Below are 25,120 nucleotides of genomic sequence, written 5' to 3'. Positions count from 1 at the left end.
TTTTCACACCTTGACATTACACGTGAAACTTTTCACGTACAGCGATTATATATGTAGCTTGGATGCGTGGAAAATGAAATCATGAAACATAATTTCATAGGTTTTATACACACACACACACACACATATATATATATATATATATATATATATATATATATACATATCGTGAACTTTTTCGTCATGTACCTTGGCGGAAAGACAGAAATCTAGGGAATTAATAAATATGCTTCGGAATTAGAGAAGATTAGGATGAACTGTGTTAGGATTAAGTGTACATAGTACATATACAATTGATTATTAAAAGATGTATATAATACTGTACCAATAAACTTAATCCTAATACAGTTCATCCTAATCTTCTCTAATTCCGAAGCATATTTATTAATTCCCTAGATTTCTGTCTTTCCGCCACCAAGGTACATGACGAAAAAGTTCACGTGAAAAATTTCACATTTTCATGTTTGAGAGAGTTACATGATCTTGCAAAATCGCACATGATCGTAAGTTCACATGAAACTTTTCATTTTTCACGTTTCCGCCCTAGGGGAAAAGTTACATGATCGACCCCCAGGTTTTATCTTTATTTAACATTCGAAACAACAAGGATAAATGATACATTCGATTATTGAACCTAACTCCGCGCTCATTCGCTGAGTATTGCCAAGCGTTTACGCGGGAGAGCTTTGAAGGCAGATTAAAAGGCCTAACCTCAAATTTGCGTGCCTGATCTTCGAAAACGAAATAACAAGTGTTTGTCTATAAATTTTATTTCTTTGATAACATGGAACTTTTTGACGATCCCGTTTTTAAAACCAAGTATTTGAAGAATAAGGTACGTGTGAAACGGTGGGAAAGCGATTTTATGGAAAAATACGGACGCAGACCCAATAAGGTACGTATTTGCTTTTCTCGTGTTAGTCCACGTTCGTATCGTAATCTGTATTAAATGGAATCATCGGATATTTATTTCACGTTCATGTTTATATGAACTATATATTTAATAGATCAAATTCGGAATTTTGTAATCATTTACTTTTAAACTGAAAGTAATATAAAATATGTATGAAGTATATATGATTGCAATTTTAATACCGTATCTGAAATGTTTTGACATATGTTTATTGTATCATCAATGAAAATCATTAGTATTATATTATCACATATATTATATAGATATATTGCTGTGTTGTAATTATATGTCTCAATGGTTTTATAAATTTAGAATGACATAAAGGAAGCAGATATATCTATCAAGGAGGCATATAAGATATATTGGAAATTGAAAACACGTGCTCTAGAGGAAACTCTTACAGATATTACTTTTTGTGATGATATGCAAGACAATATCTCTAACAAATCACCACAGAAGTTAATAAATAATCAAAAACAAGACAAAAATCCAAGTCCAGAAAAAGTTATAAAAGATACCGAAAATATAAATCCTCATAATAGCAAATGTTCTATGGAAATTGAAGATTCCTTCAAGCAGTCCAATATCAAGGAGGATTCAAATACATTAAACATTGAAGGAATCTGGGGTAATCATTTGAATAAAACTAAAGAACCAAAGAAAAAACAAGCCTTGTTAGTTGGTAGATCTTCTTCTTTCCAATTGTCTAGAAATAAGTTTGAAAGCTCAACCTTTACTAAACGAAATCCGAGAAAATCATTATCATCAATCAAAATAAAAGATAAGTCTGAAAATAATATCTTGAATAGCTCAAGTGTTGATCGAATGGATTCGGATAGCAAAGATAGTTTTGATGTAGCAGCTATTGAGACAAAGCCCATATTTGGTGAATCAATAAAAGTAACATTTGAGAGAAATAAACCTGTTATTTCACGCTCGATTAATACTGTTCAACAACTGATCGATGGTCATGTAACTGACGTAAGTCGCAATTTGAATCAAGGTTGGCTGGATCGATGCACAAAAGAGAGTAATATGGAAGTAATGATCATCAACTCTCAGAGACTCTCAGGCACCAGCGATTCTGGTGTAGAGTCCATGGAATCTAGTATTTATTCTCCTAAGGATTTGGCATCCACTGTAAATTCTACTTCGTCACTTCAAATCTCTGACGAGGAAGATTTTATATGCGTCAGTGATTCCGAAGAAGAACGCAAAAATAAACGCATCAGAAATTTAAAGAAACGACAAAGCGATGAAGACGATCATCCCGCGAAGCGTCAATGTGTCGAAATCAATTCCGATTCTATGACCGTTGAATCTAATGATATAATCGATAACGATACATTCAAGCTGACTTCCAATGTCAATAAGATTTTTAATTTATTGCCTGGAGATAAATATAATACGGACAAAACTGACAATGATAATGCATTTAAATTGATTAACGATGTTAACAAAAGCACCAATACAGTGAACAAATCAATTAGAATTGAAAGAAATACAGTTATTTTGGATTCGAACATTACAATGAAAACTGAGAACGATCAAACAACAGTATCCGTAATGCATACCATTCCAAAATCAGCAGATCTCAATCGAAAGGACTCGAAAACCGACAAGAAATCAGTGAAACAACGTGTATCACGTCGGAAAATAAAACAAATGTCATCTGACAATTCTCATGTTGATTATATGGAAGAGAAAGATAAAAAAATTAAGACGAGAGTAAAGACAAAAGTTGCCCGGACATGTACCATAAAGAAATCCACAAGTCAACGAAGTAAAGAAAAGACAAACGACAGTGAAGAAAAATCTGAGACGATTGATGAAGAGCAAAGCTCAAACTCGGGAAAGAAGAACATTCCGATATATGGTGTAGAAATGTTGCAAACGATCCCTCGATTCGCGATGAAATCAACTGGACCTGGCAATCTCGTCACGCAATTTTCCGAAAATATGTGCATCGATACAGAAAAAAGAGAAACCCCCATATCCTCGATAGCAAGCACGAAATTGATTGCAAAGGAGAAACTAGAGAAAAAAATAGCTGCCGGAACGATGAATGACAATTTCATCAGGATAAATCTGAAGAAAAAAGTATTCGTGCGAGGTAAGAAGAGTTTCAACTTAATCAAGCATAAGAGGAATCAATGGAAGCAAAGGAAGAAGGAATTGGCGTCTAGTGAAAGCAATCTGGATGCAGCTGACCTAATCGACAAAAATGGTATGACGTGCTTTAAATGTGGCGAATTTGGACATTTTGCTCGAAACTGCTCAGTTTCCAAAGGTGACATTCTTTTACCTTTGGAAGAAATTGATGATTCGTCACACTTTCCAACTCTGGAGGAAGCAGAAAAGATGGCGAATGAAAACGCTGTTGTGGCTCATAGTCACAGGATTGAACGGCTTCCCGAAAGACCATCTTATTCCGTTGCGAAAACTTCGCGGAATGAAAAAGAAGACCTGACGGAATTATTCAATGATGACTTTGTGGATTTTGATAAGAAGACTGATACGTTAACTTTTGGACATAAAGTACCACAGGAGTTGGTATCTCAACTATTACCACCTGAGATGAAAGCGATCGATCCGCTATATACTATAAATGAAGATGGTAGTCTTGCCGAAACCCCCTTGGAAGTTTTCAATGTATTACATATGTTTGGCCATCAAAGTTTCAGAGCCGGCCAAGAGAAAGCAGTGATGAGGATCCTGTCTGGCCAGTCTACCCTGGTGACGCTATCGACAGGTTCCGGAAAGTCTTTGTGTTATCAATTGCCGGCGTATTTATATGCTCAACGTTCTCGTTGTATCACTCTTGTAATTTCACCTTTAGTGTCTTTAATGGACGACCAAGTGACGCGAGTACCATCTTTTCTATCCGCCGCGTGCTTGCACACCAGTCAAACACAGAAAGTAAGGGAACAAGTGATGCAATCGGTGAAGGATGGCAAAGTAAACATTTTGTTGGTATCACCGGAAGCAGTGATAGCCGGCGAGAAATCCACTGGTTTCGGCGCTCTCCTCAGACAATTACCGCCAATCGCATTTGCTTGTATCGACGAGGCTCACTGTATCTCCCAATGGTCGCATAATTTCCGACCTTCCTATCTGATGGTTTGCCGAGTACTTAAGGAGAAGTTGGGGGTAAAAACAGTGTTAGGACTTACGGCGACTGCTACGAAAACGACGGCAGAAAGTATAATAAAACATCTAGACATATGCGATGGAATGGCTGGTGTCATATCGGATGTTCCCTTGCCAAGAAATCTCATCCTGACAGTGTCCAAAGATGAGAATAAGGATCAAGCTTTGATTGCATTATTGAAGAGCAAGAGATTCCACGAATGTAACTCTGTGATAATTTACTGTATTCGTAGGGAAGAATGTGCGAGAATCGCAGGATTGTTAAGAATATCGTTGCAAGTAAGTAACTGACTTTTTAACTCTTCCTTGAAACAATAATTGTGCTCATTAAAAATGAGCACTCTTGATTCTTTTTGTACAAAATGAAATAAATTAGTTTCTTTGCACCCGTTTCTTCTGTCCCCGTTCGTATAAAAATACTTTATACTCTATTTATACTTTATACTATGTATAATGTTTTTAAATAAGAGAGAAACTTATTTATATTAAATGTTTTCACCGATAGGATCCGCGGAATCCTGAAAAACCAAACGCAAAAATATCTACAATAGCGGAAGCTTATCACGCCGGTATGACGGCTCATAGACGCAAAATTGTGCAAAAAGAATTTATGAACGGGAAAATTAAAATCGTAGTTGCTACTATTGCATTTGGAATGGGTATTAATAAATCGGACATTCGAGCTGTCATTCATTACAATATGCCTGGTACTTTCGAAGGATACGTACAGGAAGTCGGGCGTGCTGGAAGAGACGGTATCACGGCACATTGTCACTTGTTCTTGAATCCTACGGTATCGTATCTGATTGACAAAGATTCAAAATTACGCAAAATATCCAGATATTTTACAAAAACTTTTATTAATCTAATTTCTTATTTTTTAAACAGCAAAACAGTGATAAATGGGAATTGCGCAGACACGTACACGCGAATGGTGTCGATAGGCATACGATTAGACATCTACTCCAAAAAATTTTTATTCCTTGTTCTTGTACAAAAATTAACGAGAAGGATTCAAATCGAAGATGTCCTGGTCACGAAGTAGCTATTTCGATCGACGAGACAGTTCAAGCTCTTGACATCACGCAGGAAACAATTTCGACATTATTGTGCTATCTCGAATTACATCCAAAAAGATTTGTCACTGTTCTATCATCTGTATACATTCGAGCACGAGTTTCAAGTTACAAAGGATCGCAAGCTCTTAAACAAGCTGCGCAATATGTAAGAGATTTTCGAAATAATAATGAGATATAATAATATTATATTAATATAATAATAATATAATAATAATATAATAATAATAATAATAAATATTTTGTAAACTTTTTTCTAAATTTTAAAGGAAAAGAATATTGAAAACAGATTTATTTTTAGTCTCCACCGCTCGCAATGGCAATAGCATTAGATATGAAAAATGGGATTTCACACGAAGATAGTAATGTTATAGAATTCCCAGTAATCGATGTTGCATCAGCTATTGGTTGGGATAGCGGCGTAGTCAAGAGTCATCTTAAGACTTTAGAATGGACGACAGGAAGTAAGAATTCTACTATGTTTTATTTCAGAGATATTTCGATATCTTTAAGACGTATTTCATTACATTACAATTATGAACACTACGAATTTTATAGTTGACGGAAGAATGAAACGTTCGGCTATATCCGTACAGTATGATAAACTTGGTTTACGGGTGAAAGCACCGGGTGATCTTACCGACTCTGAACTAGACGAGGCGCTTGATGCATTGATTGCACGCACTCAATGTCAAGAATCTTCATGTCTGCAGCAGCTCGAACTCATATCCTCCGCGCTTAATAAAATCAGTATATCATCGATCAAGAATTGCTCAGTTTTGAACGATGATATTATGAAAAAGTCAGAAGAGCTCAAAGGCATTATCAGACAATATTTTCAATCAGATTCTTTAAATGATTTCGACATTATTTTTCAGGTATATTCTTTAATCGTAAATTAATCAATTAAAAATACCCGATATAAAAGCCATTAAACTGTTGGTAATAATAATTGGTAATATATTTTTTTTATAGAATGAACTGCCAAATGAACAACAAATCGCAGTCGATGTTCGCAATTTGATAATACGTTATAGAGATACCAAATTCACTGGTCGTGCCGTAGCCCGTATTTTTCATGGAATACAAAGCCCGAATTATCCCGCGGTGATTTGGAGCAGATGCCGTTTCTGGAGGATTCATATCGCTGTAGATTTTAATACAATTTGCAAAATCGCGACCAGAGAAATTCTAGCGTTACGATAACGGAATCGGTTAACGAAACAATAACAGAATTAATATGCGTTATATTCAATCTAATTAATTATCGTATTAATTTGAACATTCAGTTTTAATTCTCATCGAAATGAATCAATGGACAAAAAGTTTTAGATTTGCTCTTTAAAAGATATTTCATTCTCATTGAAATAAATTATATTTATATATATTGATCAAAGTTTATAGTAAAATATAATTGATCAAAGTTTATTAGAACAGTGAATTTTGTAACAAGATGTACACTTAACAAGAAAACATAACTTATTTTACATTTGGAGTAAAGTATAAAAGGACTTTAATAAAAAAGGTAAAGTATCATTAGACATTTTATGCAATTATATTTAGTATTAAGACTCCTGTTTCTTTTTTACGATATATATAATATAAAAAATAACGAAAGAGAAACCTTAACATAATTTATTTTATATTTTATAATCTAAAGGAATTTTAATGTTAAAACTCTACAGATTGTAATATAAAAAAGAACAATACATAATGCTTTCCTTCACATTTAGTACGTTACATTTTCGATTCCTAGAAACTATACAGGTTTCTTCTAGCAATATATGCGTATTTTGTTAAATATTTTTATATCTTGTATAAAACATGAAAACAGATATTAGTTGCTTGTCGACAAATCCTTATAAAAAAAAAGGTACAAATATAACAGCCATATAATATAATATATAACACATGTAACATTTAAATATATAACTATTGTATATAAAATATATAATAGCTATTTTATATAAAACAACTTTTCAAAACAACTTATCAAAGTTATTTTTCAAAATAATCGATTAGAATATATTGGATTATCGCCATTATTGTAAAATTCCATGATGCCGATAAATTACTCGCTAGATATGCTTGCTTCGCTCAAATCATGTCACGACTCTTTTCATATAATTGCATTGCCGCAGAAATTTATGCATTCGAATTTGATGCATCTTTCCAACACGATTCATGCACGTTTCATTTTGACAGAGAGCGCAAAACTCTGCAGAAATATCGTGGAATGGTGAACGAAAATATACATTGGTATTTTTCAAAGTCTTGTTCTTGTGATGTGCCCATACGTGCAGAATAACCTTAATATAATATAAAACATCAATTTTGACAATTACTTTTACAAAATTTGTGAAATTTCATTATTTATAATACCTCGAAAATCATCAACAAAGCGAGAAACCAGCGGAAGTAAATAATTGCCGGTAAAAACAGACAGACAGGATTTATCTGACCAAAAGAAGCACCCGCTGGAACTGGCTCCAGCTCCATTTGATAGCGTTTTTTCAAGGTCTTTTCCTTCACTTCTTTCGGTATCTATGTTCGAAGACAATTTTGCTTATTTTAATTTATCATTGCAGGTGTAAATTATAACACATTTAATTTCACATATTTAAGTAAATTAATTTTGGTTATTAATTTTTGCAACTTATCAAATCTAGAAGAGAGGTAGATGCGAATATTTTTCATACCTGAAACGGCACTTTCCTAAGATGACCCATAACCGTTGTATGATTCACGAGATGGACTTCTGGTTCCCCCGTCTCCGCATCATTTATCATTGTTGAGTCGGTCGAATGACAAATATCATAATCATAGAATGGATAAATCAGATCCTCGCCAGTCTCCTCGTCTATGTAGATTCGATCCATATTGATTCCTCGTTCGCACATGATATAAAAAGAAGATCGGACTCGAAAAGAGATATTCGGTCGTCTGATTCGATCACTGGGTCTTCGGGGTCACACTTCCCGGATGTCCACGCGTTATGCTAATTGCAAGATACCTCTGGTAGGGAGGAGTTTTCCGAATCAGATCGGACGGTCTGCAACAAGGATAGTTGGACTTAACAATAGCTAATTTTTAGTAGATAAAATTCGCATTTACATATGATATCGTGACTATACATATTATATATCGTTCCGATATTAAATCTCTAAAAACAAAGATCTTCCGTAAAGCTTCCGAAGTACGTATGTTAAATGATTACGTCGCTGTCTCTCCTGCGTACATGAGAAATTGAGAATATATAACGTACAATAATGCTTTAGAGAATATGTAAGCGCGGTAACCGCTAATGAGTTATCCAGCTGTTTTCATTAAGAAAACACGTCACATTTCCTCCTCGATGTCAAGGAACGATTTCCCTTTCTTATTGTTTCAAACGATGTTTTTGCTCGACAAGGCTGCGAGCGACAGGTTGTAAGATTTGTCTTTTCTTTCTTTTTACGAGACTTCTTCTGCCGGATTACATAAAATCATTCGCGCGACGACTGAGTCTCGTAACTATTAGTATCGTCGTTAATCGTTTGCGTTGGACATATGTTACACGTGTATCCGCATTTTCTACATGCGCTCGCAATAATATTACAAAGATATTCAATTATACCGCACATGACTTCGCGTTTTCAACATATAGCGTTTTCAACATACACTCGATCATCTTATTCTTCTCTCTTCTGTTTCTTTTAAAAAGAAGAGAATCACTGATATTTTACCGTATTTTGAAACAAATAATATTGATATTACAAAAAATGAAGAAAATTAACAATTAAAGAATATGAAGGAGAATCTTTCTTTTCTTGAATGCATTCATATTTGCGCCCGTGTCGCGCTGTTTTTCCACGAAAAAGAAAAACAAGGCTTATAAAATAAAAAAGAAAAAATATAAAAATATTTTTTTTAAATACTGTTTTTAAGTACTTTTTTAAATTAATTACATTAGACTAAATAAAAATTTTCTTTCTTCGATTTGATAAAAATAAAAACTTGGAATTAATTCTTGTTTTAAGAAAACATTCATAACGAGATGCTTGAATGATGCAGAAACTTAACACATTCGTTTTTTTCGTGAAGTAATCATCAAAATAATTATGATAATGTGATGCCTCGAATGCCATGAACTGATAGAAGCATAAATAATAGGGCAATATCTATTTTGCAAATTCTACCTGTCTAATAATTCTGTTTTTTGTGTTTCTTATAACATTCACGAGATCATATCTTATAACATTCATCAGATCGTAATATCCATTAATAACAGCAATTCAGACAATTCTTTATTCTATTTTTAGGCGATGTTATCAAGAAGTACATTCAGTTCAGACAGAATGAAAGCAGATTTATTCGTATCACTCGCAAAAAAGCTCTTGCTCCTCTCTTGCTCTCAGTATAAGTTTCATATTTACTTACAAAAATATTTACTTACAAAAATATAGCAAATATATTATTGATCACTACACAAAAAGACATCTTTAATCTGGAATAATACAAGGTAAAATAGACAAAGTTTTACGTGAATGAATAAAGGTCAAGATTGTTCCAAGTGCAGATATTAGAATAAGAAACAATAACATGTATAAGATATACAAAAAATACATGTAGAAACTGATTGAACACTTATCTATACTTATCTACACAAATCCACTAATTTCAGAATCAAAGGTAATATATATGAATAAAGCTACGGTCCATTTAACGCTACAAAAGCTTCGAAGCGTTTGATTAACCAATCAAAACAAAGAATTCTATGAATTGACCAATCAAAAAATGCTTCGAAGCACCAAATGGACTATCCTAAAATTCATAATTTTTTCCAAAAACGATAAAAACGTCACGTTTTCTTTTCTGTTATAAACTGCGTAGCAAGATAATATTGATGCTCTTAAAGAAAGTATCGAAGGCGAGATATATCAACAGGAACGAGATAAAATCAGAATTCACGAATCGAGTTGGACTCACGCTGGCAGCTCGATGATAATTAACGTGGCCTTTGCACTTGAGGCAGCATCGAATGCAAAATTACTTCGTAATGCAAATTCACTCGCCACTCAATCGTGACGAATAGAACGATGCCATAATTCAGACACGCTCGTGCCTGAAAGGCGACACCGGGGACTTATTACACCAGCTTACAACCCGGCAGGCTCGCGCGATATGTGACGTTTAATCAACCACTCGATACGACGCCCGTGTGATTTATACCGTACCGCGCGTCCACAAAAGTTTACAACCCCGCATCAAACCAGATCGAACGACCGCAAACTACTAAAATTTTGACACAGTAAACCAGTGATGTAATTAGAAAGGTGAAGCATTGCGCATAATGGCGGTCGCTTGCTATTTTAACCAATCAGATGTGTGCCTAAATACAAAGCGCCAACTTTAATTTCAATTTTAATTTTAATTTTAATGAATTATTTTTGGAGGAAAAATATTGCAATTGACCCTCGTAATCATACGATTTGTTAATTTATCAAAAACTCCACTTTCTTTATTAAATGTGGAATTTTAAAAATTCTTCCATAATCTTCGCTACGGATATAAAAGATTTTGCAGGATACAATAGTCTAACAAATAAAATACACCAAAAAATAATACACTAAATAATAAATAATAAACATACTTGTCCTGTATCTACCTGTACTAACCTGGGGGTCAATCATATAACTTTTCCCCTAGAGCGGAAACGTGAAAAGTGAAAAGTTTCACGTGAACTTATAATCATGTACGATTTTGCGGGATCATGTAACTCTCTCAAACGTGAAAATTGTGAAATTTGTGAACAATGTGAAATTTTTCACGTGAATTTTTTCGCCATGTACTTTGGTGACGGAAAAACGGAAATCTAGGGAATTAATAAATATGCTTCGGAATTAGAGAAGATTAGGGCTGCGTTAGGATTAAGTGTACGTAGTACATATACAATTGATTATTAAAAAATGTATATAATACTGTACCAATAAAATAATTTTCATTAGCTATAAAATCTATGAAACTATGTTTCATGATTTCACTTTCCACCAAGCTACATACATAATCGCTGTATGTGAAAAGTTTCACGTGAAATGTCAAAGTGTGAAAAATGAAAAGTAAAAAGTGAAAAATTTCACGTAAAATTATATGATTGACTCCCTGAAACATATTTTGTCAAATTCATGATCAAACCCCCCCACTACATTGGTTTCGCATTAGGCACATTTCTGATTGGCTGACTCCCCACTAAATTTCTAAACCGCGCATCTAAACTGCGCGTTTAGACTGCATCCTCAGGAATGCTTCATCTTTCTAATTACACCATGCAGTAAACGATACGTGATATATGACATGCGAGATACGAGGTAGGGGATGGATACGATTTAAGTAAGCATTGCAGATATGTTCTCGATACTTTTCGGCAAACGAGTATTCTCGCGCTTCAAATCAGACGACCAATAAACAATAATGAATTTTTACATGTCCAATAGGAAACGGCTCTTTCAAGGAATTTTAGCTACGGGCACTCTCAAAAGTGTAGAACTGAACTCAAAAACACTATAGATATACATTTTATTCTTGTTGTTTATCGAATGTTAAACAAGGATAAAATGATATGTGAGTGCATTCAAGTACTATTTCTATTATTTCTTAACGCATATTTCTGAATTTTCCTTTAGCTACTGTATGTGATTGGATGTCGTACGACAAAGCGTTCCTTTATTCACTCCGAGTGCTCATGCTATGACGTAATGGAAGTGTACTGTAGCTATCGTTCCGTTTTGTGCGCCGTAAGAAATTGACCAATCATAGTCGATTATTTTTTCATGTTAGTATCAGTCCACAATAGATGATTTAAGCTTTAAGAAGTAAGAAATTAACCAATCATAATCGAAAGAAAAGAATAATCGCTTATGATAAGTCAATTTCTTACGGCTTAAAGATTAAATACCTATTGTGGACCGAGACTTAGATTATAATTGGTCAATTTCTTACGTCTTAAAGCTTAAATCACCTATTGTGGACCGACACTTATAAAACGGAACACAGTTGCAATATGTTTTCAAGCTCCAACTGAAAATGGCTGGCATATGTAATATTAAAAAAAATATAATTTTATTATATATATTAAATATAATATATATATATGTATATATAATAATTAATAAAAAAATAAATAATAAATAATAAAAAATTAATAATAATATAATAACAATAACAATAATAAAAAAATAATTGATAATAATAAATAATTTCATAATATTATATAATATCATAATAATTTCATTTTTATATTATATGCTTTATTTTCTTCAATCAAGCTTATTTCAGTCTCCATGGAAGCAGCCATCTTTGTGCTCTAACTGCTTTACCTCGCTAGTTGCAATAGAAAGTACATCAAAATAAATGACGTCATAGAATTCAAGGCAGTACTTTCGGAGTGCACTACTCTTTATATCGAAACGCTATTCGTAGTACTGATAGTACTCGGAGTAAATAAAGGAATGCACCCGGAATCGACACAGTGTGATCGTAGCGCATCCTCCGTAACGTTGCTACGAAAAATTGGGCAGATCCTTCAAAGGGATTATCCACATCCGGTATTATCTGTCGTTACGGGAAAACGATAATTGACAGTAGTATTGTGTGTAAATGCGAGCAACGACAAATATGGACTTATCTTGTCAGAATTCTAGCACAAGTACTGAATATTTGCTCGGTCAATTGAATATAGCTAGACAAGAAATTAATAATCTAAGGTACGTTAAAAAAAATTTCTTTCTAATTGTATCTTTTTGTATTCCTTATATATTTAATGTCAATATATTTATCTTTTTTTTTCCATTGACATTTTCTATGTTTCATACACTTATATAATCGCATATCTTGCATTTAACATTTAAATTTCATTAGTTATGAAGAAATTAGCTAAAGGGATAGTAAAAATTAATCAACTATAATTATACCTAATTTAAATGTATTGGAACAAGTCTTTGTGAAAAATATTTGATTTAACATATTGCAGACAACAAGTTAAAAGCCTAAGGTATATACTCGATAAAGATGTTGATAATATCAAACGTTTACTGGAATTGAAAAAGAATGGAGAAACTCTTTCGCAATCTAAACTAATATCTTCAGAAGAAGCAAAACCTGGCACGAGTAAAGATCAAGATATTCTCAAGTTAAAACCCATTGGTATCATTTCTACTTGGTTCCCCAATAAAAGAGCAACTCCAAGACAACCTGGCATATGTGGGAAAGTTCCAGGAAAGTTGACACTTTTTAATACTGTATTTACAAATCCAGATCATGCCTTACAGGGCTTGCAAGATTTTTCTCACATGTGGTAAAGTAATCAATCATTTCAAAAACAATTTTCAATTATTGTACATTTTGAAAGAACTAATAATCCTTAACATTTTTCTTTTGATAGGATTTTATTTCACTTTCATAGAAATGATTCGAGTCATACTCGTGCAAAAGTGGCACCACCAAGATTAAATGGAATAAGAACAGGTGTTTTTTCTACACGATCTCCACATCGGCCATGCCCTATTGGCCTTAGTCTAGTTAAAATCCTAAAAATTGAAAATTACACTATTTATTTCGAGGGTGTCGACATGATTAATCAAACCCCTGTTTTAGATATAAAACCATATATACCGCAATATGATAATCCATTACATATTGAAAAACTAGGCAATAGATTGAGAGAGAATAATGCAAATGTCTCGGATATGTTTCATGATACAGACGAAACCTTTAATTTGAGCGAGAGTTATACAGTTGATTCTTTTAGCACAGATACAGATGTCAACAATGATGAACAGATAGAGATTGATATCTCCAGAGATGAGGAAATAGCTCTGAGACTTCAAGTAGAAGAATATCAATCTTATCCAAATCTCAATGGTTATGATATTGCGAGACAATCTTCACAATTGGCAGAAACTCACGCCAATACTTCGTTACAAAATGACATTAATGTAGATGTACACAGAGGAACGTACTCTATTCGAAATGGAACATCTCGTACATCGAATTTGAATTCATCTGTTGAACATGATGCAACATTAATAGTTGAATCACAGATGGATTCTGTGAGGGATTTGAATAATAGATTACACAGAATAGATATAAATAACTCGGATAATACAGAATCAAGACATTTAGAAAGAAATGATGATACTCAAGTTAATTATAGCGAAAATCAGACTTTACGTAACTCTAGACTCTTAGATGGAGCAGATGGACCAAGCACGGTTTGCGGTACCGACATAGATTTAATCAATCGTCATATATTACATACAAGAGTTGACAACTCTCCAGTAAGAATGGGTATACGTGAAGCACCCGATGGAGAAGAGGGGCTTGAATCTCAAAGTTTGACACCTTCGCGTACTTTACCAGATATTCATGCTGCAGCAGTTATATCATCTGGACCGACGATAAATACGGCGACAGAAAGTAACTTTTCTGAAATAAGAGTACCAGATTGGATTTCGCAACCTCGTACAACAACATTATCCGTGATTTTCAACGAACGCGCTTTGATGCAATTAAATGAAATTCTAGATGATAAAGTTGATGAGCAAAAACGAGCTATAGAAAATGTCCTAAGGGAAGATCCTAGATCGGTTTATTTAAGACAAAGATGGGGAGGTAATCAGTTTTATACCTTTTTAATACACGATCTGCATATTACATGCAGATTCGATGATAACAGAGGTATTGTTACTGTATTTCAAGTCCGACATGCAGGTCGTACATGTGATTGCGGTGAGCCCGAGTGGCAATGCTTAGGACACTCTCCTCTATCTTAATATATCATATTAAGGAATTTAGAGACTAAAATGAATTAGAAAATAAAAAAAATTCTATCACTGTATCACAATTTATTATGTGAAAAAAACGTAATTGTTATTTATTTATTTTTATATTTTTAGATATATTTTATTCTTGTAAAATAATTTAATTTTTTTTATAAGTTTATTTAGCAATTATTTAGTTAATAGAACATTTTTTTTGTAAAATGAAAATAATTTAATGTGTATGAGAAATGTCTCATATTTAACCAATACTTTATTGCAAGTGTACGAGTTCCTACATTCTGTTATGTACAATTATAATTTATATCATATTTATATTGCAAGGTATTTGTGCAAAGTAAAAAACAAAAAAATAGATGTATTTTATATATTTTACATAAAATTGAAGAAAATTATAAGAGCTACATTTCTTCGAACAGAAATGTGCCCTATTAAAAGATATTCTGAATATCTAAATATATTTATTTATGTATACATTCGTATTGTAAAATCTGCACCAGCAGAGAATACCCATGGTTCAATAGAGTGGAAGATGACATCCAAAATACCAAAATCATTGTATGCTTCATGATTACACAATCTTTTCAGTGGCACAATTAACGGATTTTGTAAAAGATCACTAGAAAAAAAGTCATAATGATAAACATCATGCACTTATGTATGCATGTATATATAAAATTAAATATGCAATAAGATTCTATCCTACTTGTACACCATTCCATGAGATATAATTAATGCTCTATCATCAGCTCCAGAAGCAAACAGAGGATATCGTTTGTGGAATGCTACGGCACGTACGCCAGTTCCATGTAATCTCAATGTCTGATAAGGCTCTTTACTAAAGTCTAAATCGAACCAGAGCATCTTGCGATCATATGTTCCTACTAAAACATTATCGCCCCCTAAAAAATTCATAGCACAATTACGAATATGAATATATAATCTATAACGAAATGTACAATGTAGCTTACCTGGATGAATATCCATCGTTGATATCCATTGTGAATTGGATAATAATTTTTTAATCATTATCTGTTGCACAAGATCGTATATTCTTACATTTCTTTGTGTCTAAAAAAGATAATTCACATAAGAAAATCTCAAGTGTTAATACCATTATATATTTTTAGATTGCTAACACTTACTGCAACAAATAAGTATGGTTTAATCGGATGAAATAACACACATTGTATTAATCCTTTTGACTTATTGAAAGGTAATTGAGACTTTCGTTTTGATAATTGATTTATTAAAACTGATCTATTCTGACCATCTGGCATTACTGTAGCAAAGTAGTCTCCTTTTCCATGCCATGTTACTTGTTTTACAGTTTTAAAGTGATTTAAAATTATTCTAATTCCATTTTGCCAATATTCACTTTCTGCTTGCTCCCATTGTACTGCGCTTTGTACCCTATCGCTAACTAATGCATCAAAATAAAATATGTCAGTCATATTTGAAAATTAGTTTCTAAATAGATAATTATAAACATAAACAATTAATGTGATTAATTAATAGTACCTATTACTTCACTCTGTGGTATTATCTCTAAAAGTTCATCAGTTTTGTTGGTAATAACATTATCTCCAACTCCAGGATTTATTAAGAGCACCTTTTTATCAGCTGCCACGGCTATCAATGACATAGCCTGGTTCGGACGCCAGGCAACACTTCGAATGACACCACCGCAAGGCACTGTTTTCAAGCACCTACCTGTGTTGACTTCCCATACTGTTAAAATGATATGACACAATTATGCTTTATATAAAGATATATTACAAATATATAATGTATAAATTCAGAATAATTATGCAAATATATAAGGTATCTATAGAATAAAAGCATAAGATAACTCACTTTTCAAGAACATATCATCTCCACCTGATGCAATAAACTGACCCTCTGGTTCTACAGTAATACTTCTGACCATGTCAATATGCCCTTTAAATACCATAAACATTGTTGTTGGAAATGGTTGCAAGTCTTTTGGACTAGGTAATTGTGGAACCAAAACTTCAGGTTCTATTGTCAATCTCATTTTTAATGATCTAGAGCATAGGTACAGATCTAAACACCTCTGAAATCTTTCTTTAATATATCTTGGGTACGCTGGCACTTCTCGAAGAGAACTGTATTTTTGTGGTATAAAATGTAATTTCCTTTTCCATGGAGTTGCCTTTAATTTATTCCATTCTTTAAGTTCTTTGTTATCGAACAAATATTCTGGTGGAGGATTATAACTCTCTGCATGTCCAGGTAAATGTCTTTTAGGTGCTGGGATATGTTTATGTATTCTACGCATTTCTTCTGCCTGGTCGTCAGATTGCCACAACATATAAAACTGTGGTCCTTGATTCTTTTCTCTTTCTTTTCGCATTTCAGCAGTAGATTTCATCCAACCCATTTTGAGAGCATGTACCAATTTGGATACTTTTCTAGCTTCGTTCTTAGATGGTAAGAAAGAACGTTTATGCTCTGGGAATTTACGAAGTGGCGTTTTCATTACTTCAGAAGTAAACCAATCCACCCATGGCTATAATTTATAAAATATATATAAAATAGTTGAAAAGTTATTCTTACATAGTACACAATAATTTTCAAATTATTAAATTATCGAACTTACCGCATATTCATCAAATTGAACATTAGGTATTTTCTGTTTTTGAATCCTTACAATTAAATCTATATCTGCTTCACTTAATACAACATCCTGACCAGTCTGAAGATCTTTTATAGTTCTCCAAAAGTCAGGATTCTCCATTCTTTTCAGAAAATTATCCAACTCATCTCCTCTTTCAGGTTTAAGAATTTTCTTACCTTCCCAGTCATATCCAATATGATTATATTCATTATACCAATTCATTGGTATATTTCCAACTGTATTACGAATATCTTCTTCATCAGAACTGTCATGTTCATATTCATTTTTATCCTTTGCATTATTAGATATGTCCATTTCTTGTTTATTACACATATCATCTTTATGTACCTGTGCTTCATCTAACTTCTTATGACCTTTATAAGTATTTAATTTGTTTCTCACTGAGATAATTTCTCTTTTTGCTGATGTGTTACCACTAGATACTAGAGATTCTTTATTTTTATTCTTATTCCTTAATTCATCAACTTCTGATTCAGTTGACGAATTTTCTTCAGACATTTCTTCATCATAGTTCTCTGATTCAATATCTCCAGAATCATTATCTTCATCAGAACTAAATATAACCTCATCTTTCTCTACTTCTTCATCTGAATTAAATGCAACTGTATCTTCTTCTACCTCTTCATCTGTAGCATCTTCATCATTTATTTGAGCTGCTAATAAATCTTCCAGGCCAGATTCCTAAATCATTAAAAAATATATTTCATATATCATAAAATATATATTTCATTTACCAAATATATATTTCATTAATTTATCAGTACAACAGTGTGTGTACTGTTATTCTCATGTATTAATTTTCAGACACACAAATATTTTACGTTTGGATCAATTCTTTCAGTTCTTTAAACATTCAAAAAAATCTATTACTAAATTTACAAGAATGCTATTTTTTTTTTATGAATATTTCAATATCACACATAAAAAAAATTTAATTTTTTCTGCATTATCTTAAAATCACAAAATTATCATTAAACATTATTATATGTTTACGTATTCAGAATTAAAATGAAGAAACATGTTCAATTTATTTATTTATTTAAATTAAAAATTATTATAAATTGTACGTAAGCTAATATATGTAACGAAAATATATGTAAAGCAAAATAGACATTTATTGTACTAATGGTAATAAGCTATACCTTTGCATTATCTGGAACATGTGTATCTTTTTTAATTTCATTTTTATTTTCTTCTAATCTTAAATTATCATGTTTCCTCTTCAAGATTTTTTTCTGACTCATTTTCTTCAACTTTCTTCTTCAAAATTCACGCACGCTGAGCGAGGTTATATGCAAAACACGTGTAATTTAGGTACGTTCCACTTATCGCACGCAACGACTACGACCACGACCGCAATATTTACGGGAGCGTCCCAGATGCGCACATTTTCAATCGGATACACCACTCAATCGATGCTTAGGAATTTTCTAGTGAGCCACCTATCAACAATTTTTTTATTTAATCGATCAATCGACAATGTGTCGATTGGACCTCATATTACTGTTCCACTACCTTGCAAGCGTGTGGGCGAAATCTTAAACGACCACACCGACCCACCTACGAACTGTGAGCGTCGTGGGCTCGATGCTGTAACGTCTGCAGAAAATTAAAACTTGCGAACGTTCATCCGAAATGACGTAGGTGCAATCGAGCGGTACCTTAGGTTAACGCATGCGCGATTTTAAATATTAAGATATATAACTTTTACCATTTTATAGTCTTATCATTTTATATTCTTCCTTTTTTTTATATAACTTTTATTATTAAGATAATTAATGATAAAGCGAGAACTCATTTTTCTTCGTCTTGCGATAAGATATAATTTTATTTTACTATTACTATTGTTTTCTTTTGGATATATAATTTGGAAATATAATTCTATAACTTAATTTTCTTTTTCTCGAATCATCTTTTCTTCGGTTTTCGATGCTGCAATTGTAGAAGAGATAAAGGAGCGTTCAACGAGTCTTAGTTTTGTAAGAAGTTCCTAAGAAGTTCCTAAGACAACCGGTGAATGGCGCCAAGAGTGCTGTTCACCGACCAAAAAGAGCGCCTCTCGATCGAACACGACACGATTGTGTGATACTTAGAAAAAACTAATCGGATAGAAGGGCTGATGCAATCTGTATTAGCTTTAAGATCATCGAACGTGCTCCGATGTGCGGCGCAGCGAGCGAAGGGGACTCTCTCTTCAGTCGGCGAATGGGGCAGACGTGTCATCCGCGAGAGTTCAAGTCGAATAGTCGGAACCAAATAGTAGACATAGTCGAGATATCGTGTGAATCGATATCAGAATAATCGTTGTATTTCGGGCAAAGTCAGTGAAAATATATATATTCTTTATTATATTAATAAGTTGCCTAAAAGTTATTGTGCCTGCTCCATTATTCATCACGTGCCGATCACCTCTCTCAGTGCGTGTATTAAACGATCAGACAGTATTTGTAATAACGGACACTAATTTCTGACAAACGGTTACTTTATTCAAATTCAAAAATTACAAGAATCTTACAGTTTATACTAAAGGGGAGGCTTATCGTACTCAAATATTTTTAATGTAAATTTTCCAACGAAAGGCTAGCTCGGAATTGCGCAACGAAATTTAACCGACGAAAACGAATTAAATGAATTCTCGTTTTGCAATAATAAGATTTATTATTAAGTATTAATGATATTTCCAAAAAATATTAGGTCTTAGCTTTATTTTTCTTTCTTTCTTTTCCATTTATCTTCTCCTAATTTCGCGTAAATAATCGTAGCATGAAATAAAATGCTCAGTCGAGGAGTGCTTTGTTTGCCCCTTCCCTTTGCATCGGGCCCTACCCTAGAGATAGAGGCTTGGATGCAGACGGGGCAGTCGTTACCAAATCGTCAGGGAATGCAGTCACTGTCTCAAACCGCTGAATCTTATAATTACAAGGAATTACATCTTATAATTATAAAGGAAAAGTAAAAGGAAAGGAAAAGGAAATCACTAGAATTCTAATACGTTTAATAACTTACCTCTAACAATTTAAGGTAATCATTGCTTCTAATACTATTTGGAATATTATTTGATTTGCCTATATTATATTATTTGATTTTTTTATACTATATTATTCAATTTGCTTATATTATATTATTTGATTGTCTTATATTATATTATTTGATTGTCTTATATTATATTATTTGATTAGTTTATATTATATTATTCGACCAGCTTATTTTATATTATTGATTTTCATTTCATTTTAATATTACTACTTATATAAATTTTAGAGATAACTTAGAATTTAATTATCATATTCACATCTTATTTCATTATTATTACATATTTGATATTTTTATATTGGTTAAGTTGTATATCATTCATATTATTATTACATCTACGTCTGTCTATGTTCAACGTCAATATCTCTGTTTATATATATAATATATATATATATGTATATTAATATTCCTTAATCATATATCTTTGAATTTACACATTATTTTCTTATCATTCTTATTTAATATTTTCTGATTTCCATTCCCATTTCATATATAATTAAGCTTATATTACTCTCATCTTTTGCATAAATCAAATATTCATATATATGTAAACCTGTATTTCCGATATTTTGCCATTATTTTATTCATCACTATATTTCACCATATAATTCTCATTAATACTTTCATTTATACTATTATATTATACTATTATATTATACTATTATTATTTATACTATTATATTATTATTATTATTATTATTATTATTATTATTATTTTAATGTAACTATTTATTCGTGTTACATAATTTTTTTTACATACATTTAATATTTTACAATAATCAAACAAATCATTTCTTTCTGTCATATTAAATAATTTTGAATCACAATTTCACAATCAATTACACCAACAATCATAACTTTACTATACAATATCATATCCCGATTATTATATTAATAAAACATATTTCCCTGCGATTTCCGCTCGGTCGCGGGTTCCGAAATCCGAAAATATAGTTTAATCATATCCAATATCGCCAATATTGAATATAAATACACTAGATATCCCTTCCCAAATTCCATTAACCGTTCTACGTCATCTCGGGACGTATCAATGCGGTTGCGATTAATGACGTCATCTGTGACGTTCTAATCGTGACCACAACGATCTCGGTCGTTATGTGGGGATGCTGCGAGCGTTGTGAGCGTTAAATGGAACGCACCCTTTGTAAAAGCTTCCAAATTTCTCACTTTTTTTATGCTTTTTCTTTATTGGCTACCTTATTAAGGAACCATATTGGCTGCGTTCATTGAGAAAGCAACTTTGCAACTGTTGTAAAAATCTTTGATATAATTGGTTTTTGCCATTAATTCCTCATAGATCTAAATGTATAAACCAATCATATTAAAAAACATATTAAAAAACTTTACAGCGCGAGTTATCGTCATAGGGTACGGTCAAGGGCATACTACAAATGCTTTGAAGCATTTTTTGTACATTAGTATTGATTGTACATTAGTATTGATTGTACATTAGTAAAATTATTTGTTTTGATTGGACAATCAAATGCTTTGAAGCATTTGTAATGTTACATTGACCGTAACCATAGACATTTATACTATACTGAAAGATATCTATTAGATTCGGAAAAAATTAACGGAGACCGACTGGATTTGAACTCGGGATCCCTCGTCTACCAATCCGACACTTAGTCTGCACGACCACGACGGCTCCTCTCTGTTAGTGTTTATATTCCGAATCTCTTTCATGACCGCTTACGGTCGTCTAATTCTTACAGTTCGGCCATTCTGGTATTACATTCGTCCCGAATGTACCGAGTCTTCCTCTATCGGACTTTTATCCGAAAGTTGGAGCTTCTGCTCCCGACTTTCGATCACTTTCTTGAACGACCGACACGACTCCTTTGGAGTACTACTCCGCGACTTTTTTTCCCGTTCATTTCTCTTGAACGACCGACACGACTTTGGAGTACTACCCCCGACTTTTTCCGTTCACTCCTGAACGATCGACTTGTCAGGTAACATAGGCTGAATCTTCTCTGAGGTAACATAGGCTGAATCCCACTTCTGAGATTGAAAGATATCTATTAGATTCGGAAAAAATTAACGGAGACCGACTGGATTTGAACTCGGGATCCCTCGTCTACCAATCCGACACTTAGTCTGCACGACCACGACGGCTCCTCTCTGTTAGTGTTTATATTCCGAATCTCTTTCATGACCACTTACGGTCGTCTAATTCTTACAATACATTAGAGACACTATAATCAGAGACTGGTCACGAAAAAGCAACTTTTGATTGGTCCGCCATCTTTTGGCTATTCACTCTTATTTTCAAATACATTAACGATATTAATCTTAAATTATAATATTTTAATTTAAAAACATAAGTGTTTTAAAGGTAATAAAATGTGTATATTTATAAAACTTTTTACATAATTATATTATCAATAATTTATTAATGTATATCCTTTAATTTTAATGATTTTAAATTTATTTATTTATTTATTTTTTTTTATTATTTATCTTTTTCAACACAAGAGCAAAAATTAATATAATACTATTATACTACTGTTACTATAATATTTTTAACTTTTTGATACACAATTGTCAAAATGATCCTCTGTGAAATCAATACAATGACAGCTATTTACAAAGTTAGCGCAGCGAGAGAACCTATCGCGGAAAAGCGTTAACAATAAATTTCGAGGAAATTTCGAAAGATGCAAGTATCAATGTCATGCCTTTTTTTAAAAAAGATTATTATACATATTTATTATTATTAAATAAACTTTATTACAATACAAAATAAAATTTAAGTAAAAAAATGAACATCTACCCATTTTTTATATTGATTTATCACAATTAATTAATTTATGACTATATTTTGCAATTTTAGTTTCTATTATTTAATAATATATTATCACGCTTTTCATGTGTTTAATACACATACACAATACACTTATATCAATGCACATGCAATGTAAAAAATATCGCTATTGGTTAGAGTGAGATGATATATATTTCTTTCTTTCTTGTAGGATTTAGCCACATGGTGGATCAGAATCTCTGATTGGCAAATCAGAGTCGTGGCCAGTCTCTAATTGTAGTGTCTCTAGTTAATGTTGGTGTCGGTCCACAATAAGTATTTAATCTTTAAGCCGTAAGAAATTGACTAATCATAGTCGAGTATTCTTTTCATATTCGATTATAATTGGTCAATTTCTTATTTCTTAAAGTTTAAATCACCTATTGTGGACCGACACTTATTCTTCTACCATAAGGTTAACCAAGTACATTGTAGAAAAGAGATAAAGATTCCTTTAGTATGCTCGTCCTTTTCTCTGTTAGACCGCGGTTTTCTATAATTTAGTATAGGTAAGATTCACTTCAGTATACTATAAAGCTCAATAGTGCTGGCTGAGTAGCTAGAGTTTTATAGAAGGCATTTGATATATTTATTTATTTATTTATTCTTTCGTCATACTTATTTTTTTTGACAAATAGTAGCAAACAGAAGAATGATAGAAAATTTGATATTCGAAGGAAATTTTTAATCACGTAATTTAAAGCTGTGTTTTGATTGGTTTTCAAAATAAACTAGCAACAAACATGCAAGAACAATAGCATTGGATCTATTAAAAAATTCAATAAATCAGCCAGCAGTGTAGCCAGCGGGCTATACAATTTCCAACATAGTAGCCAGCAAAAAATAGCCAGTACAGGAGCACGTAAACAATCCAGAGGGGGTTAATCATATAATTTCACGTGAAATTTTTCATTTTGCACTTTTCATTTTCCACACATTGACATTTCACGTGAAACTTTTCACGTATAGTGATTATGTATATAGCTTGGATGCGTGGAAAGTGAAATCATGAAACATAATTTCATAGATTTTATAACTAAGGAAAATTATTTTATTGGTACAGTATTATATACTATATAAATATCTTAATATCTTTTAATAACTTCTTCTAATATCTTTTAATAACCGATTATACATGTACTATATACACTTAATTTTAACGCAGCCCTAATATTCTCTAATTCCGAAACATATTTATTAATTCCCTAGATTTCCGTCTTTCTGCCACGAAGATACATGAAAATGTAAAATTTTTTACGTTTGAGAAAGTTATATGATCACACGAAATCGTACATGATCATAAGTTCACGTTAAACTTTTCACTTTTCGCGTTTTCGCCCTAGGAGAAAAATTGCATGATCGACCCTCAAAGCAGCCAAAGAAGCATCGTATGCCGCCGGCTTTAGACCTATTTACAATGCGTCAGAAGCTGTAAGAATGGGCCAATCATAATCAAGTATTCTCTTCATATTCGACTATGATTGGTCAATTTTGGGGCTTGCGGCTGCGACACCGAATGCGACGTATTGGGTGCTTTCCATTTATCATGACTTGTGTCGACTTGAGCTGACTCAAATCATTAACTCCTAATGTAATAAATGAAAAGCACCTATCTGTGCAGAAGTTGATATATAGTAGGTTTTT

General features: G+C 32.5%; 4 protein-coding genes and 1 long non-coding RNA gene across 7 annotated transcripts; 3 read left to right on the top strand and 2 right to left on the bottom strand.

Moving 5' to 3' along the window:
• The first annotated feature begins 446 nt into the window (after positions 1-446).
• Positions 447-6,865, top strand: RecQ4 (RecQ4 helicase). The gene is made up of 7 exons (XM_011637833.3): positions 447-895; positions 1,226-4,342; positions 4,569-4,856; positions 4,952-5,287; positions 5,441-5,603; positions 5,698-6,017; positions 6,115-6,865. Exons 1-7 carry the CDS (start codon positions 785-787, stop codon positions 6,343-6,345), a joined length of 4,566 nt encoding a protein of 1,521 aa, XP_011636135.3. The 5' UTR covers positions 447-784; the 3' UTR covers positions 6,346-6,865.
• On the bottom strand, positions 6,676-10,417 carry LOC105426549 (uncharacterized). 2 transcript variants are annotated; one of them, XM_011637831.3, is made up of 4 exons: positions 10,108-10,417; positions 7,839-8,191; positions 7,522-7,683; positions 6,676-7,448 (listed from the first exon to the last, which is right to left on the bottom strand). In XM_011637831.3, exons 2-4 carry the CDS (start codon positions 8,037-8,039, stop codon positions 7,242-7,244), a joined length of 570 nt encoding a protein of 189 aa, XP_011636133.1. In that variant the 5' UTR covers positions 8,040-8,191; positions 10,108-10,417; the 3' UTR covers positions 6,676-7,241. The 2 variants fall into 2 exon arrangements, with proteins under 2 accessions (XP_011636133.1, XP_088926995.1); XM_089070869.1 differs by lacking the exon at positions 10,108-10,417 and adding an exon at positions 9,575-9,849.
• Positions 10,418-12,450: 2,033 nt separating this feature from the next.
• LOC105426547 (tRNA (adenine(37)-N6)-methyltransferase) lies at positions 12,451-14,973 on the top strand. Its single transcript, XM_011637826.3, has 3 exons — positions 12,451-12,881; positions 13,148-13,471; positions 13,559-14,973. The coding sequence occupies exons 1-3, from the start codon at positions 12,775-12,777 to the stop codon at positions 14,946-14,948; spliced, it is 1,821 nt and encodes a 606-aa protein (XP_011636128.2). The 5' UTR covers positions 12,451-12,774; the 3' UTR covers positions 14,949-14,973.
• Positions 14,974-15,189: 216 nt separating this feature from the next.
• LOC105426548 (ribosome biogenesis protein BOP1 homolog) lies at positions 15,190-19,279 on the bottom strand. Of its 2 annotated transcripts, none has more exons than XM_011637829.3 (8): positions 19,132-19,279; positions 18,759-19,058; positions 17,578-18,297; positions 16,812-17,487; positions 16,476-16,685; positions 16,100-16,377; positions 15,661-16,025; positions 15,190-15,573 (listed from the first exon to the last, which is right to left on the bottom strand). In XM_011637829.3, the coding sequence occupies exons 2-8, from the start codon at positions 18,858-18,860 to the stop codon at positions 15,420-15,422; spliced, it is 2,505 nt and encodes an 834-aa protein (XP_011636131.2). In that variant the 5' UTR covers positions 18,861-19,058; positions 19,132-19,279; the 3' UTR covers positions 15,190-15,419. The 2 variants fall into 2 exon arrangements, with proteins under 2 accessions (XP_011636131.2, XP_011636132.2); XM_011637830.3 differs by lacking the exon at positions 19,132-19,279 and having other exon boundaries at positions 15,661-15,856; positions 15,926-16,025; positions 18,759-19,010.
• Positions 19,120-20,819, top strand: LOC148937740 (uncharacterized). Its single transcript, XR_016137962.1, has 2 exons — positions 19,120-19,256; positions 19,561-20,819. It is a non-coding gene; the product is annotated as an uncharacterized LOC148937740 (long non-coding RNA).
• The last annotated feature ends 4,301 nt before the right edge of the window (positions 20,820-25,120 follow it).

This window comes from Pogonomyrmex barbatus, unplaced genomic scaffold (genome assembly GCF_055798465.1).
Source record: "Pogonomyrmex barbatus isolate J1 unplaced genomic scaffold, ASM5579846v1 scaffold11, whole genome shotgun sequence".
In the NCBI taxonomy this organism is placed as follows: Eukaryota; Metazoa; Arthropoda; class Insecta; order Hymenoptera; family Formicidae; genus Pogonomyrmex; species Pogonomyrmex barbatus.
Note: the sequence above shows the minus strand (reverse complement) of the source record. Positions and strands in the feature narration are given on the sequence as shown.